Source organism: Lottia gigantea, assembly GCF_000327385.1.
Source record: "Lottia gigantea unplaced genomic scaffold LOTGIsca_25, whole genome shotgun sequence".
NCBI lineage: Eukaryota > Metazoa > Mollusca > Gastropoda > Lottiidae > Lottia > Lottia gigantea.
The window spans coordinates 275,906-294,452 of record NW_008708752.1 but is presented as its reverse complement, the minus strand read 5'-3'; the positions used below and the strand labels follow the sequence as shown (position 1 = coordinate 294,452).

General features: G+C 31.9%; 1 protein-coding gene across 1 annotated transcript in view; it reads right to left on the bottom strand.

Annotated features, from left to right (window-relative positions):
• Nucleotides 1-15,897, bottom strand: part of LOTGIDRAFT_232003 (hypothetical protein) — a gene marked incomplete at its 5' end in the record, with an annotated part of 30,643 nt that extends 14,746 nt beyond the window's left edge. Inside the window, 25 exons of the mRNA XM_009055562.1 lie at nt 1,528-1,709; nt 2,375-2,550; nt 2,766-2,899; nt 3,183-3,378; nt 3,875-3,948; nt 4,414-4,580; nt 5,188-5,384; nt 5,819-5,929; nt 6,114-6,314; nt 6,501-6,569; nt 6,888-7,037; nt 7,422-7,584; nt 8,076-8,230; nt 8,520-8,618; nt 9,045-9,173; nt 9,527-9,640; nt 9,921-9,998; nt 10,188-10,301; nt 10,844-10,952; nt 11,451-11,583; nt 11,850-11,966; nt 12,326-12,428; nt 12,788-13,045; nt 14,957-15,042; nt 15,825-15,897. Coding sequence (XP_009053810.1) covers nt 1,528-1,709; nt 2,375-2,550; nt 2,766-2,899; nt 3,183-3,378; nt 3,875-3,948; nt 4,414-4,580; nt 5,188-5,384; nt 5,819-5,929; nt 6,114-6,314; nt 6,501-6,569; nt 6,888-7,037; nt 7,422-7,584; nt 8,076-8,230; nt 8,520-8,618; nt 9,045-9,173; nt 9,527-9,640; nt 9,921-9,998; nt 10,188-10,301; nt 10,844-10,952; nt 11,451-11,583; nt 11,850-11,966; nt 12,326-12,428; nt 12,788-13,045; nt 14,957-15,042; nt 15,825-15,897 — 3,388 coding nt within the window. The remainder of the gene's footprint in view (nt 1-1,527; nt 1,710-2,374; nt 2,551-2,765; nt 2,900-3,182; nt 3,379-3,874; nt 3,949-4,413; nt 4,581-5,187; nt 5,385-5,818; nt 5,930-6,113; nt 6,315-6,500; nt 6,570-6,887; nt 7,038-7,421; nt 7,585-8,075; nt 8,231-8,519; nt 8,619-9,044; nt 9,174-9,526; nt 9,641-9,920; nt 9,999-10,187; nt 10,302-10,843; nt 10,953-11,450; nt 11,584-11,849; nt 11,967-12,325; nt 12,429-12,787; nt 13,046-14,956; nt 15,043-15,824) is intronic.
• Between the last annotated feature and the right edge of the window lie 2,650 nt (nt 15,898-18,547).

Here is an 18,547-nt window from a genome sequence, read left to right as displayed (position 1 = left end):
AATTGATTTGATTAGATATAAGATATTTAGAAACTGGCAAACTATCCATGAAAATGACCATTAAAGGGACAAATAGGCTATTTTTTCTCACCAATCATACTTTAGTCTCAGAAACAGGATTTTTTTTTAACTAAGCCAATCAGTTATAGTGTTCAAAGCTCACCATCGAAATTTGAGCCTTCAAATCCATGCGTGACCATGTGTGTCTAGAATTTTAAAATGATGACTTGTCAATTTAAGATACTCTGTGATATATAGAAAAGACATATATAGAAATAGTGAGAAAAATTCCTAGTTTGAAGTATTTTTAAAGGAATCATTTTCGTACAATTCTAGTACTTCTGGAGACTCTTTACATATATTCAAGACTAAAATCAACACCCCAAAATGGCGTATCTGTCCCTTTAAAAACAGCTGTGTTAGACAATGAGGAGAACATATGTCTCATAAAAGCACTGGTCTAGGTCACAAAAAAATTAAGGTAAAAGATTTAAGACAAAAACAAACTGCAAGTAAAAGAAAACTAGAAAAGTTAATTATGATGTGTCATTTCTTTCAGTGAAATTGTTGAAAATATAAGAATCAACCTTCATGGGTGTCAAGCATTTTACTACTAATTCATTTTCATTTGTTGCAAAACAAAGGAATGTTGATTAATTTGTTTGCCAATTGGACAACGACAACGCAAAATCAACAGCCCTGCAATAACATCATCTACTACAAAGACAGATATTTCTCCAAAATCTTATGTTCAATTTGTTTACCTTCTTTAGTGGCTTTATAAAAAATATGGAATATTTAAATTTTTCTAAATTCTAAACATAACATGAAGCAAACTGAAAACTGACAAAATTTAAAAAATATTTTGACACTTTACAAGAATGTTCATTTGCAAGAATGTCCATGATACAGATGGCAATAAATGAAGTTTCTATTTTAGAAAATGATGCTGAGAACTAGTGAATAATGATAACATAACACAAGCACAACATTGATGGTGACAACATCTAATTCAAACCTTCAACTCCTAGTAGCAATATAAAATAATATAACAATTTAATATATCTATTCTTTAATAACTTTTGATTTTTAAATGTTAAAAATACCTTTTCCATCAAATTATTCCAAAGAGCTTAAAGGGTATACTACCTCTTAGAATGACCAAAAAATTGAATTTTTTACACTTGGCCAAAATGAGTCTTTGTTCATCAGGGGACTTACCTAGTGTCATAACTATACAAAAGAATCTCTCTATAATCCAATAATAATTCATAAAACTAAGTAGAAACACATTAAACTAAGTACTTTTGAAACACACTTTGCAATTACTTAGTTTAAAGGATATATCGTCTTATATAGAGATTCTATTCTTTAGTCATGGTACCTGGTAAGTCCAACTGATGAATAAATACACTTGTTGACCAAATTTGAGACTTTAAATTTTGTGTCCATTCTAAGAGGTAGTATCCTTTAAAAAAAGTAAGCCTTAAGTCTGATGGGAAATTTCTTTTATGATTGAATACTTACTAGAGAGATCATCATAAGCCTCACTATTAGGTCGTTCTGATTCACTATCTGATGATCTTGGTGAAACATTACGTCGTGCTGTAGGAGGTGTGGGTAATACATATTTTTGTTTATGAGTAGATTGTTTCGATTTTAAACCAGCTTTTCGTGCCGTCTTCATTAATGTTCTCTTGGCAAATTGTCTGAAACCAAATTTTTACATTATATAAATCACATCTTCTCATTTCTTTCATTTATTGATGAAATTCATTTTGGTTATATTCACAATCAAGAACAAAATACTTCTGTGCACATGCAAGATTTAGTGATTTGGATTATCTTAGTTAGTTGTTAAATGGCCAGCAATTACAATAAGTTATCTTTTCACATCATTCCTGTTCATCCAGCTGTAAATAGGTACAATTCATCAAGGAAAGATCGTTGCAGCATTTAGCCAAAAACTAGTTGTTATGGGTTTTTGTGTTAATTTTAAGAAAGCAAAACAAAAAGTGAGTCAAAGTTTAGTGAGATCTCATATAAAGTCTACCAGCTGGACAGAGCAAAACCTTTTCGCAATGATCGGTGGCGGCGCTCAATTGGAGAGTTCTGAACAGAATCCATGTGTTCCCATTCTGGCCCAAATCAAACAGTACGGAAGCAGAATATGTGACTTTCAAAATTCCAAAATTCGCCATTTTGAATTCCTTTCTGCACTATGTTTCGGCAGATATAGAACACATACTTGACTCTTTTCTTTTTTTGATTTGATTCCATGAATTCACAAAGTGCAGAAATCCTTAACTGAGTGACCCGTTTAGTCGACAGGAATAACTGTCAGATCAGATCTAAAGAAATAATTTAATCCTACCTAAGAGAAGCATTCTTTTCTTTATGTTTATGAAGAGGTGTGGCTTCATGGATCATCTGGCCACTAAAAGCGAAGGTATTGAATATATATGGTGGATTGCGTATTTTATTAGTCAGTTTACGTAATGTTTCTACATCATCAGAACCAACTTCTTCATCGAAAGCTATCTTCATTAACTGCATAAAATTAAGAATTTTTACCAAATAAATGTCCATGTATGTACAGTCTGGATTAACATAAAAAATAACTTTTTGACCTTTCTTGATCGGTCATTCATTGGAATTCTGCTGGTAATTATAAATTAATTATGGACAAACTTTTCCTTGAAAATAAGGGAACCCATCTTTAAAGTAATGTTAACCCTGTCAAAAGAGAAATAACTAAAGAGTACCTGGAACACATTAGATCTGATTTGAAGACCTTCTTGTAACCACTGATCTAAATGTGGTAAATATTGATCACTAATCTTCTTCTCTTTAGTGATAGTAGATACAGGAAAACATCTTATTACTATCTGTTCACAAGCTGAAATAGCAAAAATAATTCCAATACACGATCAAATGACTCAGATATGGGGGGCGATTGATTGTTGAGTTCTGGATTTATGGAATCAACAGAACATGTTGGAACAGAGTTAAAAAAGTGCAAGTGCAGACAAAATTCAAAATGGCGGATAAGTAAATAGATCAGAACATTTTGAATGTTACATATCCGTTTCTGTACTGTCCTATTGGAGGAAGAATTGTTTCTTTCTGTTCTTTCCAAGTTTACATTAAGTACACAATATATTAAACCTAAACTGACTTACCTAAAGGATCACAAGGTGTACCTTTAAATATTATTCTATATGTAGTGAGGAAGACAGCACCTTCAGCTGGTAATAGTGATGGTCCACCCATATAATTACCAGTTCCTTCTTCTCTACCATCTGCTAATAAATATACACGTAAACCTTCCATAACAATCTCTTCTGATGGTAATAATGTTGGTGTCAGAAGTTTGGGCTGAAATAAAAATCATTAGTTAAATTGAATTTTTGTTTTATTTTAACGTTACATTTAGCCTTCTGAGGTTCTATAGCACAGTTGGTTAGAGCGTTGTTTCTTTACATTTTGTCATTTGCTTGTGTACATCAAACAAATGGTGGTCGTGGATTCCGATTTCAATCAATGTGTGAAAGTCTGATGAACATGAATAAGTCATCTAAACTCAATATTCCATTTGAACCAGCTATAAATGGGTACGGATAATCTGGGAAAGATCAATGTCAAGAGGTTTGGCAGAAGATCAGCCGGTAGAAAGGATCCTTAACTGTGAACCTAAGTTGTTATCCTTGTAAAATATAGTTGTTTCTTTCTTTTTTGCTAAGTTTGCTTTCCTCTTACATACTAAGTCTTGGAGTTAAAAATCTAACATTACTTCAAATGGAATTTCCTATTAATTCAATACATTTCCAAATGATAATGTGAATTTTTTAGACATAAATAAAGAAAATTGTACCTTCTGTATTGGTGGTAATCTTTTACTTTCTTTATGAACAGCTTCTAATGTTTCTATATGCATAGCAACCACACCTGTAACAAGCAACAACATAATATTCATTACAACATTTCTTTTGAATTGAATATTCATGTTCACTTGGTACTCCTGCTCAGTGAGTTCCATTACAATATTCACTGTTAGTATATTGACAACTTAGGCTTTTGGCAGTATTCAAATCAAATGAAATTCATTTAAGTTTACTTTTGGTGTAGAGATAAATCCTTATTTTTGATACTCTTTCAATGTCAGTAGCAGTAAATCTAATTTTCTCCCCCAAATCCCAATTGAGCACCAAGATCAGGGGCATATTTTTTTGAAATCTTAACTTAAATCAAGATCTGAGAATTTGCAGTAATCTACTTGGTTAAAACTAAAAATCATTTTGGTAGTTGACCAAGCAGATGAAGAGCATGGTAAGTTAATTTTTTGCGAATATGACTCCATGATAATCAACTTAAGTGTCAGTAACAAAAGAAAGATGGAGAAAGAAAGTATACCTGGTATCATTTGATATAAAGATTTTATATGTTCTTGTGTTACACCACCATCATTACATACTTTATCAACAAATCTTGTAACAAACCTAACAACATTACCACTAACATCAGACGCTTCTGATTCATCAAAACCACTTTCAGCATCAAAACTATCACTTTCCGCAATACTATAATAGAAAGTGTAATGTGTTTATAATATTACAATGGTTTTTATCTAAGAAACAACTGCATTTATATCAGCATCTGACATATCATCATCTGTTTGGCAAAACATTATCTGTTTGGCAAATCATTATCTTTTTGGCAAAACATTATCTGATAGACATATCATTATCTGTTTGGCAAAACATTATCTGTTTGGCAAAACATTATCTGTTTGGCATCTGTTTGGCAAAACATTATCTGTTTGGCAAAACATTATCTGTTTGGCAAAACATTATCTGTTTGGCAAATATTATGTGTTTGGCAAAACATTATCTGTTTGGCAAAACATTATCTGTTTGGCAAAACATTATCTGTTTGGCAAATCATTATCAGTTTGGCAAATCATTATGAGTTTATCGAGAATATTAATAGCATCAATTTGCCCCATTTCAATTTTCACAAGTTTTGACTGTGGTTCCTGCAATTCCACTAAAACTAAGTGTTAGATGCCATCAGTGACTCTGATACACATAAAAAATTTAGAAAACGTCTTTACAATCCCTTTAAAACATTTCAAAGATCTAAGATACACCCAACATTTCAATAAACTTAAAGTCAAAAAGCCCTTACCTTGCTGTTATATTACTATTACTGTTGCTTTCACCTTCAAAACCAACAGCATTTTTAAATGATTTATGAACGTCGAGGGGAACACGTAAATATACCATTCTATTGGCATAATGTATAGCTTGACTGTAGACTGTAGATTCTTCATTACTCATCAATTCATCTTGTTGTTCTTTACTTAATGTTGGCCAAATACGTAGCTAGAAAATACAGAAATAATGAATTGGACTTTTTAATCTTATTCTCATCATTGATAAATCATAATAGATTAGATTTCTCTTCCAAAACATTATAATCAGTTTAAAATGGACATATTACCATTATTATGAATTCATCAATAATGTACTTAAAAATGTCAATAACATTCATTAAGAAATGACATTTTTCAAGGCACAAGAATTTTTTATTTTGAAAAGTGATACAGATAGCTAAAATTGAGTTCCATCAGATGGTAATTTTAATGGTAAAGAATTATTTTTTATATTTTTGAAAAGTGATACAGATAGCTGAAATTGAGTTCCATCAGATGGTAAAATATACAGATTACATCATCCCTATAGCGTTTCAATTAAAGCCATCTGTAGAATTTTTTACAATGAAAATCTTATATATCATAAAAGATATACATATATACCTGTTCTGCTGCTATTTCTAGAACACCAATTTCTCGAGGACGTTTCTTATTAGTTCTTCTACCAGTTTCAGGAATAGAACTTAAAGATCGGTTCCAATTTGCATCATGATTCTGAAAGATAATATATCCAGAATCAAGGTCTTGCCCAATACTTTTCATTTCAGGCACTGGCTCAATTCTGTAAACTGCTTCAAATGTTATTTTTGGCAATGTCTCAACAATACATTTGGAGAGTCCACAAAGCTAAGAATGTTAGCTTTTTTATCCATATTTATTAGGAAAAAAAATTTCTTACATCAGCTGGTGATTGTGGTGATCTGGAACCTTCTCTTTGTTTTTCAGCTACTTTATGTTCTTCATAGAAAGGTAAATATAACTGACGTATTTGTTTCTGAACATCTTGGTAGAATGATTGTTCCCAAAACTGTAGATTAGCCCAGACGGCATGATCTTGAATACAGGTATAGGCAAACTGAATCACTCCAGTACACAGTTTCTGTAATACAACATAAATTAGATATACATGTAAATATATGTATATGTAATACTCCTGTTTTGTTATACAGGGGGAACATGGAGGTAGGGGGGTGGTGGGGGGGGGGGACATGGGGGGAGGAGGGGACTAAGGGGATGGGGGTAACTGTCACTAACTAATGGTAGTGAATTTAAAGATTCTACTTACCCGACAAAATGCAGTGGCAAGAGGTAGAATGGAAGCAGCTACACCATGTTCATCCATACTAGAATCATTCTATAATACAAATCAATTCATAAATATTAAAGTCTTTACGTAATAAGAAATATAAGTTGTAAGTATATCAAATAATAACCAACTTTTATCTTAGAGATTTTATTAAAAATTGCCATCTGTAAAGACAAATTCCAAATGGTAATATTTACAAATCTATTAATGTTAGCACAGCATCAACATAAATTAGTTCTCAAACTATCATTGCTAATCTCGCAGTAATGTTACAGTTCAAATAAAATAATCGGTACTGGTACTAGTAAGTTACAAGACAGTGGTTACCATTTACTGAGCTCAGGTACTAGATAAACATTCAATTACCTGTAAAGCACAGTTTAATAACTTAACAACCAAATCAAACTGTTGATGTTCTAACATAGCTCTATTAGATAATACATGATAACTTAATTCTTGTGTCATAGCCAATCTTGTTACTTTACTCTTTAATGCTCTTAATACTGCAGGAAATATCTGAAAAACAGAGGGATTAGAAAATAAAAAAAATGGACAAAATGTTAATGGTGAAATGTTAACCAATCACTGGCTGACTCTGTCTGTTTCCTTTCATATCACCTGATATCACTTTGTGACTTATATTTTGAGCAAAACACCTTTCAATGAGTTCACAAAGCTCATATTTTGTTTAAGTTGAGTTGATACTTTTTGGTACTTAGATTCTAAGCTCAAACAAAATATCGTCAACACAATCCATTGTAGCATTGACAATCCCTACACATCATATATGGACAACAGTGTCGCAGTCTACTCCTTCTACAACCAATTTGGGAAATTGTTCTGCAAACAAAACCAAATACTTCAGACCAAGGTAGAAATTTTTGAAAAAAGAAAACTTACAATTCTGGCATCTGATATCCGATTCTCAAAGATATAATTAATACAATTTCTTAGAACTTCTAGTCTTCTGGCATTATTCTCTACCAGTTTCTGTTTATCTATTGCTGCTGCTGGTGGTCCCATAGGTACTATTCTTGGTTGATGAGGTCGAACATTTGCAATTCTGGAAAAAGTGAATAAATTTAGTTACAGCAAAAATCAGAAAGGACAAAAACAGCATACAAAAGGCAAAGATTGACTTTTCCAGAAGAAATAGCACTTTCTGTTGTAGGCAAGGCTTGGGAAGAGAAACTTCATCCCAAGGTGAAAAACTTCCAAGGCATTTTTTTCCCTGTACATGATTATCAGGCCTCTTATATCTATTTGCACCATTCTGATTCCTGCAGGTTCCTGCATTCAAGAAAAACAAGAATAAGTTATGACGCCAATAGACGTTACCATCCCACTCTGCAATGGGCTTAATTGCATTTGTAATTATGAAAATATTGTGAAGTATTTCTGCTTGACAGTTGTCAAAAGGGGAACCAGAATGCAACAATTTTGCCAATGATGTCAAGAAAAAAACCTTTTGGACCACTTTGACAAATGAGTCGGACATGACCAAATCTGTTTCAAACAGCACCAAGAGTTAAATCAAGATCTTTGATTACTTACTTTGATTTAATACTGGATTTAGCCAAGCCTTCATCTATTATATCTTGTACCATTTTATTATTTAATGAAGGGAAAGCAGGTTGATGAGTTCTAGCATAAGCACCATCTGTAGGTTTTGGGACTTTCTGTATATAGGGTTGAGGATTGGGGAACTCCTGCAAAAACAATCAGAATAGATATATTTTACTACAATCTATAATATTTCAGGAACATCAGTTTCTGATACAGTTGAAAGCCATGCAGTGTACAATGAGAGAAATTTTGTGAAGATTGAGGGATCTTTAAGGTGCATATCCTACAGGTTATCATTATGAAGGGGGTTATTTGATATTCATCTAGAGATAAAACATACATGAAAATATAATATTCATTTTTAAATGTTATGGTGTCATTTTTTTCCCCCAGATCATAAGACCAAGATGGCAAAATAAATGTAAAACTTACATTTAAATAAAGTTGATTAGAAATATTTTTAGTGTTAAACATCATTTTCACTAAATCACTTTTTTCTTCTTTTAATTCATCTTGAATAGTTGCATAAACCTAAAATAGTAAACATATATGTAAGCTTTTAAATCCGCCATTATGTAATTTTGTCTTGCATATTAACAAATTAGGTCCAAGCAGTGCTTTCCAGGATTCAAGACTATTCAGCATCATTATATAAATTTAAATTCTGCATCTTCTTGCTTCCAATAGACCTTATTCACGTCAGCCGTATTGAATCCAGAACGAGGCCCATAATGCGAACACAAAAGATGTAATGTTATGTCACTGACGTCACAAACACTATTTCCATATATGACGTTGCCATCTTTTCAATATATTACATTATTTTGGTTATATGCGTCTCTTACTCGATGTGTTCAAAACGAAGCATGTATAAGGTCTATAGCACCAGAAGATCTTATCAACATCCTTAGAGACCACAATGCCAAGTCAGATTTTAGGTTTTTATATGTTACTTACTTCATCAAAAATATCACAGACACGATAAGGAGGACCACGTTCTCCAACAAAAGTATTAAAACTCATTCCCTCTAAAACACGATGTGTAAAATCATCTTCCATCATCCCTCGATGGCCCAGAAAAAATGCCTGAAATAAAATTTCTTAATGTTATATCAGGGTTCTAGATAGAAGTATCGTTGTGTCTGTTTGAGGTGAGAGGGATCGAAAGTCGATACCAACTATGGGAAACCTGGCATCAGAATTTTTTCCAACCTTTAGGAGGTTTCACAAACATGGCACCTAATTGCCTAGCAGACGACAATCCAACTACGTAACTAACCACATGGGGTATGTTTCATGACCTTTTTACATACCGGTCCTAAAAAAAAAAGTCTTAAAACAACTCATCAATTTCCAATTGAAAAGTTTGAAATAATTTCAGGTATAACAGTTTAAGCTCAAAGCTATCAATCCTACACACAGTTTTAGAAAATGTTTACCTTATGAAACGAGATGAATGGTTCCGGATGGATACGTATACATGTTAAACATGATCTGTAACCAGTAAATAATTCAGCAAATAATCGTAAAAACACAGCTCGGATTTCTTTATCCTGTAAAGAAAAACCAATTCACAATGAAACATTGTCACAATGTTTGTGGTCTGATCATGTTGAAATTATCTCCCTTTAGCTTCAGGACAAAATGATTGTTGCAGAAGATCAGAAAAACTCTGGCTACTCTCAGCTATTGGTTATGCTGATTCATACTTAAATAACATAGGAATAAAAATGATCCACAGTTTTAGAAGTTGACTCATCAAAGGTCAGATAGTTCTTTTAGAAAGAGATTGTATCTATTCAGATGGTCATATTACAGAAACATAATACATACCCTATGTAGAATTAATGATGGTTTTTTGGGTGGTGGAGCAAACGCATAATCAGCACTTAATAACTGAGGTGTGAGAATCTGAAATAAAGAAGTATGTATTATAGTTAAATGAAATGAATGGATTATTACATCCATTTTGAGCAAAGAAGATATGAAAGTTGCAATATGGGAAATTTTGCAAGCGTTTTCTTGATTTATTGTTCCATCTGAATGTAACTAAAGGGCCAAGAGATTTTTCATTCCATTGGATGCCACAGATCTACTTACAATAGACAGTAATTTTCTGGTTCTATTAAGTATTGTTTCTGGTAATTCTAATAATTTAACACATTCTGGTATAGTAATACTTCCACTATCTAGATCAACTATTATTACATCAAACTGAAATATAATTAGTAGAGTTTACTAATACCGTAGTCAATCAAATAAGACAGTATGTTGCTATAGGCAACTATATTTTTACTCTTAGATAAAGACTAAATGAAAGCAGTAGAAGGTTTGCGACACAAAAAATTGTTTTATAACATTAAGGAAACTATGGTGGATGGCCTAATTTAGAGTTATAATATTGAATAACTCATCTTTCCTCATTATTCCTGTCTACCCAGCTGTAATGACCAGGCATAATACGACAAAGCCTTCAAATCTTGATGTCATTTGATTGGTTGAGAATTCTGGTAATCTTAAACAAGTCCTTTTTTCATACTATCCTGTCAACCTAACAGTAAATGGGTACTGATAACCTGGGAAAGATCAATGCCAAGAGATCTAGCAAGGACCAGAGAGTACCAAAGATCATCAAAAAGTAAGTTCCAGTACAATTATTTAAATACTATACCAAAAGAGACTGCAAGAGATTTCAATACTAGAAAAAGTATTATACAAAATGCCCTCCTTTTGAAAGTTTAGTTGGTATGACTTACCAAGTCTGTGATTTCATTACGTAATGAAGAATGAACTCCAGCTATAAAGGGAGTAGGTGTGGTTAAAACTTCTAATAAATGGGCCGGTAATATTGGAATATATACATAACTACAAAAAACAAACATATATTTAACTTCAAATAGAAACAGTCTTATTGGAAAACAATCATAATTTTTTGCTCATTATGCCTACAGTCCAATCTTGAAAAGTTGACTACAGATTGCAGCAGTTGAGCCCCACAAAATTAGAGAATAAAAGGTAAGCAGGAATTATATATATATAGATATCGCTGATCAGATATGTCTATTAAGATGTAATTTGGATTGAATTCTTGAACAATTATTATTATTTGCTATTTTTTGTGTTTTATACAATCAAAATATGGCCTTGATGTCAGGAAAAATTTTATCTTGGGATAGCACTAAATATACAATATTATAACAGTTGAAAATATTGTACTGAATTTTTGAACAAATTTTGATTTGAGCAACCAACTATGAAAATATATTGAAGGTAATTTCCATAATAGATGTTGGTTGGTTCCCATACCAAATGGCCTGTGAAGACCTTTTACTCAAACAGAAATGAAAATAAAGAATAACAAACCTGTATTTGAGAGGATAACATAATGAAGTTACAGCATGACATGCTTCTGTTAAATGACAATAACTTTCTGAGAAAAATAATATCTTATGATCTGTTATAACAGCACTAAATATGGCCAATGTATTGTTGATACCTGAAAGAAAAAATTCTCACAATATAACTTCAAGCATAGTCCAGCAAAGATGTTTCAAAACATTAACAAAAACAGTGTAGGTTTTCAGACATTTCCAAAAGCAAATGGCCATTACTGCTCAAATCAACTAACACAAAGTAGATTTCATGATCCTGTTTTAATTATTGCCTTATTTTTGCTCCATACCCAAACAACCTTTTTAAACATTTCATGTTAAAGTTTTTAGCAAAATAAAGTTGTCTTTTGTTCACCTACAGATCACTTACCTAATTGTTCGAATAAATGTGCCACTGAAACTTGTGTAGCTGGTAATGTTGGACATAATGGAGGTTGAAGAGCTTGTCTATCACCAGCACCTATAGAGAATCTAACTTGTGGTCCTCCTGAAATATAGAATAATTCTTACACTTTTAATTTGTTCAGATCAAAATCAACTGCCAAAATGAATACATTTTTGTCAAAATCCATTTTTGATTCATTTTCAGTCAGAGCAAAAGAAGAGCTTGAGTCCTCTTAACACATGGACCATTGGAAATTAATGGTACTGTTTGAAAATCTGGTCTGTGGGTGTATTGGTGAACACAACATTATAAAGGTTAAACACCATCCCTTCGTATTTGACTAGATGATGAAGCTTATTCTCTGTTAGCTCTAGCACCAGACGACAGAGCAATGGTGTGATCATTAAGAGAATCATTGCACAATAGGCTTCTTGTTCTAAATAAGTGAAATTATTTCTCACCTGGTGGAGGGACTTGAACACATCCTAGAATATTACCCACCAGTGTCTCCAGCTGTACGTCTAAATTCTCTATATATACTGTATAGATAATACCTAAACAGTTCTATAATACAAGATAATCATTACATTAAACATAATATAACCAATAACATCCTCTTTTAAATCAAAATATCAATTAACATAACAAATGCCCCCAAAATTTTGATGTGTTATATTTCCTCAGAAAGTTACCTGGGTTCCAAATGTAGGGCCATATTTGCCAAAAAATGTGCACATGTAGCGTTGAAGGAACATTTTTTCTCTTCTGTCCAGGCATATTTTCGAATCTAAAGGAACTTTGTTAATCAGTTCAAAGACTATGTAAAAGATTTGCAGATCATTTCTTCTGCTGACGATGTAACCATGGCTTCAAGTATTTGACAAGCAGCAGGACATGTCATGATTGCTGTTTATAAAACTTACCCTGAATGCTTCAAAATAGTCTAGCCTAGACACAAGCAACAGACTTTTAGGTGCAAACATTAACGAATGATGAACCAATGAGGTTTCATGTTCATCACCATCTTCATCATCAGGTTTTGTTGGTGTCATGGCAACTGTTTCGTGAAAGGTGAACACAGCACAGTAATGGCGGTCGGCATCTATATCTGTTAATACTGCCACATAGAATTCTGGTTGTTTTCTTTGAGTGGATAACTTCCATCCTGATGGCTGACAGAACTGAAACAAAGCAGAATACACTATTTGGAAATGTTGCACAGACAACTAAAAGAATTTAAGAGTTTTCTGTATCAGGGAGTCTTTGGCCATTGACCCAACCCTGATTGTCGTGGCTTTACTTGAGAACCCAATTGTATGAGGCTATGTCTTGTTATAAACTTCTTTAATGTCCTCCACAAATCAACAAGAAATATTGTTTCAAATTTTGAACTTATAAGACATAAGGTCATCTTATATGAGTTTGGCAAGTATACCAAACAATTTTGGACATGGAATTTGGAAAATGTTCTACTTCAAAATGACGTAAATTTAGCGTGGAGGAGTGAACTTCTGCAAAATATAAATATTGCACAACTTAGTTTTGGGTGACGCGACAAAACAATAGGATATTTTTGGTCCAAGTATTGGAGACAGGATATGGTCACTGATTGTTGACAAGATCAACACTGAGGCTTCTACTTGCAATATTTTACAGACAAATATTATTTACTATGTTATTAAGTCAATATTTGTAACTCTCGTCGGCTTGGTAGAAAAAAAATATTTCAGATACTCGGACTCGGCTAAACTGCAACCAACAGATTATATTCAAACCTTGTTTACTTTAGAAATATTTCATCTATTTCCAAGTGATAGGTTTTTTTTTATCTGTTACATCGTTCTGAACACACAGCTAATCATCAAAAACAAACAAACGTTTTTTTTCCCACAATATATTCACTTGCAAGTTAAGTCTGGCTTAATTCTCTTTTTTTTTTGGCAAAGTGCAAAGGGTTACATTATGCAAATATTCAAAGATTGTATGTCAACAATGGTGAAGAGGTGTAAGACATGTTTTCGAACAAAACTTTGGGAAATAAAAAATAAATAAATCAGTATCAACAAAGATTAGTATTTACACACAACAAAAGGTCGTCATTTTTTGTCGACCCTATTCAATTTTTTCTCTTAGTCAATCACTGATAATATCAAGAGTTAACAGTTTTACAGACAAAAAAAAAAGAGAGGCGGAAAAAAAATGGCAGCCATTTGCTATTTGAATAGGACTAAGAGTCACTCAGTTCTTTAAACATTAAAGTTTAAGCTTTAGAACAATGTGTTTAGTTCATTGATTTTGTGTTTGAAAAGATGTCCAAATACTAATCGAACACAAAAACATTGTGTATACATGCAATTTTTGTTTGAACTTCATTCCAACATTTAGTCTTAAAACTGTTTGATTTTTACAATCAATAGAAATTTGCTATATGTTTTCACTAAATGCACCCAATCAATTAGTTCTCTGGTCCTTAACAAAAACAAAGCTTAAGTTTAGGGACAACATTTCAAATGAATTGAAATAGAGATTTAGGTCCAACTTTTCTACTACAATTATTCCATCTCATTAGTACAAACCTTATTTTATTAAGGATTCTTCAGAATAGTGAGAAAATAAAGAAAGAAACTTTTAAAAAAAAAAAATATCCATTTTTAAGTCGCCATAACATATTATAGTGTATGTTAAATTCAGCACTGTATAACATCTAGAATTTATAGAATTCATCAATATTTTCATCCATATAGTGATTAAGGTGGTTGAAAGGTAACAAGATAATATTCAACAGAAGGCACTGGCACAGGATTAGTGTTTGATTTCACAATTTTATTAAAATGCATCAAAAGATATTTTGTCTTTTTTTTTTTCTGTAGGTGATTTCACTTTCTATCTATGATCTGATGAAATTGTTATGCAACACATTTACCAGGTGCAAAAAAGATTTCACTAGATCATAGATGACAGATTGAGCCACTCACAGAAAAACTATGAAACAAAACATTTACGATGTATTTTGACCCGATCAGCAAACCCATGAATACACTCAAGAAAACTAGGATCAAAAACATCCACATGGAAACAAGAAATCTACTTACCCATTCTATTCCTTGTGTAAATGGACAGCCATCCCAGTCTTTCTCTGGGAAACGTTGTAAGATCTTGCCACAGCTTGAACCACTTCCTGCAATATACAGAAATCAATAGGTAAATAACAGAAAAACTGGAGCAGACGATAAAATTTTCAAGGACAGTTTAAACTCTAAACCAATTCTAAAAAATTATTAATTTTTGTGTCAGAAAATGTCTTGTAGTTATAATATCATAACATTTTATATTTTTTTTCAGACATAACATTTTGATTTTGTCATTGCATTGCAATTTTAAGTGCTTGGATTGTAGCTAACAAAGCATGGGTGAAAGGTCAAAATTATACAATACAATCATTCACTATTCCCTTAGCCTAATTCATGTTCATGTCCTATTTTCTACTCATGTTCGGCAAAAGTGTGCATTAAGGACATTCTTTAAAGATAACCTCATTTTGTGAATTTTCACTGTCAAGAAATATTTAACATTGTACCCAAGGCAAAGTATATTTTTCAAAGGATCCATCCTATTCTAGTGTCAACCTGCAGATCTCCTGGTTCGAAAGCATCTAACTTGCTGGTCTTGTCTTGTAACATTTTCATATGCAATGAAAATAAAAATGTCTGACTCAAATAGATTTCATGAAACAAGTGGGCAAAATGACCTTTTTTTTCAAAAGATAGATAATTTCAGTTTAAACCAAAGTTTTCCAGACAACTAATTAAAGCAAGTGTTTTATGGAGAGAAAATAAGTTCAATTGGAAGGCTAGAACAATCATTTGGTCTTATTATAAATGATTTATAGGCATGTACAGTCTTCCAAACAATTAGTTGTCTTAAGGCTGATTGTTAAAACAGAAGTTATCTTTCTCTCACCAATCAATTGGTCATAATACAATATAATTTCATTTTTAAATATTTTACACTTTTGCACAAAAAAGTTTGCCATCTTGATTTTTTTATTTGACGTTGCTGTAAACTTGGCTATAAATCTGTATTCAGATCTTTTGGTATCAAACATGTCTACTATATACAGAGATGTAAGTGACCATTGAATTCATTTCCGGAACTTCTGCGAAGCGTAGGCAGCGAAGCGTTTCGGGCTTCTTATCCAGAAAAGACATAAATTTGCAACAAGAGCAACCCATTTCCGGAATTCCAGAAATTTTTGAAAGTCTTACATCTCTATACATACCAAAAAAAATACTTTATTTTTTTCGTTCTAGTTCTAACCTAGAATTGTTACAAATATACCTGAAGCCATGGTCAGTGTTTTTTTGACCTGATCCTGCATCATATGATAAATAACAAACATCTTAATACAAAAGTAAATTTGGGTTTCAAAACGTAGCATTCCTTTAAGAGAATCCACAAAGCAAATAATGTCAATTACTAGAACTAAGCAACTAAGCTTATATAAAATTTCAGACTTAAAAGGTGTTAGTTTTCTTTAAGATAATGGTTCCTGGAAATGATTCTACAGTAAAAAAAAAACGGTAAATAGTGAATGTAAAGTTCAAGATAGCAGTAGATAATACATCTGGACTCAACTAGAAGGTTATCTTACATAAAACATTCTCACAAAAAATGTAAAAAGTCATTTTTTATATAAATAAATTTGGTATTTTCAGGATAAGTATGCCATATGTTGTTCTATTTTGAAGCATCAAATTCACATCTGACAAACATTGATTGTACTTACAAAAATTTAAATTTTTGATTCATAATCTGCATGCTGTTTCACCTAAGTCAATATATTCGTCAAATTAAGAAATGATTTTTCTAGTCTAGTTTTTTGTTATTTGAATGTTATACTGAATAAAATGCAAGGGTTAGATAACTTGTCTGCAACTCTTAAAATCTATTAAACTTTTAACAGTACAGTATATGGAAGCATACTTAAATTTAGATATCCTCTACCTTTTAAGGCACAATGCTGCATTTTTTTGGGAGGTTGTTTTTGGTATTGAATAGATGTATATAGTCTTGAAAAGTACTAAAAATGTATGAAAATCGCATAATTCCTTTAAAAATACAAACTAAGAATTTTACTCACTATTTCTATATATGTATTTTCTATATACCACAGAGTATCTTAAATTGACTTGAGTCGCCCTTTTAACATTCAAATGTAGATAATTCTAGACACAGATGGATTTGACGGCTAAAATTTTGATGGTGAATTTTGAACATTTTACAGATTGGCTTGGCTACAAAATTCCCGTTTCTGAGACTAAAGTATTATCAGTAAAATAAAACGGCCAACCTATCCCTTTAAGATTAATTTTTTTTTATAATCTTGTAAATTGAATAAAATCTTCCCTACTGAGAATATAATTCATGAGGCAGCAATAGACATTTGTTTCATATTATTTAAAACATTGCCCTTGTTTAGCCCAAATTTTTTTTCTGGCCTTAGCCCAAAGAAATTTCTATATCATGGGCTACAAACACACCTCCCTCCCTCATACACCAAGTTCACACATCTACTGCAAATTTTCTTCTAAATTTTGCCTTATCATATAATACGAAACTTTCTTGGTATTTCAGTATTTTTACTAAATTTTAAACCAAATCACGTTTAATCAAGATCAGTTAAAACAAGTCTCAATTTAATTATTTGACCAAGTCTAAAAATGTTTTATTAATTAACCTTACTATCATCAGCTTATGTTTTAAAATAATTACAAAATTTCAAAGAAGTAAAAAGGCCAAGGTTTCAGTTTGATCTTCAAAATTCTAATGAAATAAATATTTCTTATGAATCGTTGAGGGGAATGGAGTTTTACATCCTATTTTTCTGCACCATGTGAGCTAATGAAGACGGGCAATGCCATGCAGGGTACAATGAGGGAAATTTTGCCAGGACAGTGACATTAGCCTGCTCTTTTTCGATTTTCAACTGAAACATAAGGTTAGAGACATAATATGCAAGTTAAACATATAGCCATTATGGGTTCTAATTTGGGTCAGCATGTCGAAGTCTGGCGACCTTGCATAGTCATCTTTCCTCAATATTCAAGTCTACCCAGCTGTAAATCACTATCATTATCCAAGAATGATCAATGCCAAGAAACAAGCTGATATTGTTATTCTTTGAAAATATGGTTGTTTCTTTCTATTTAATATCATCAAACATATGTCAGTCCCTTTCTTTTATAATTGATCAAAAATCGTGTTGTTGGCTTTTCTTAAAAGATTTATTTCAAATTCAGTTTAATCATCCTCTTTAAGATGTCTTCGACAAAATGAAAACTCCATTAAGAGAGAGTTGAGTGTTTTTTAAATTGTTTTTTTGTCTTATTGATTTAAGAGTATTTAAGCCAAATGACTAAGGAATATGAAAGTAGTCTGAATTTCAAATGTCAGACTAAAAGAACCACAGTAATGATTAACTAGACCTCATTATTAAAAAATCTTTTATTTATAAATCTATCAGTATTGCTCTCTCTCTCTCTATCTGTCTTTTCTTTGTTTTCTGATATGACATTAACTTTACTCAGAAAGGGATTCAGGAAAGGTCTTTGGGTCTTTACATATTTTCAGTGGGTACATGGAGACATTTGTAGCTTAACTATGGCACTATTTCTATTCCATTT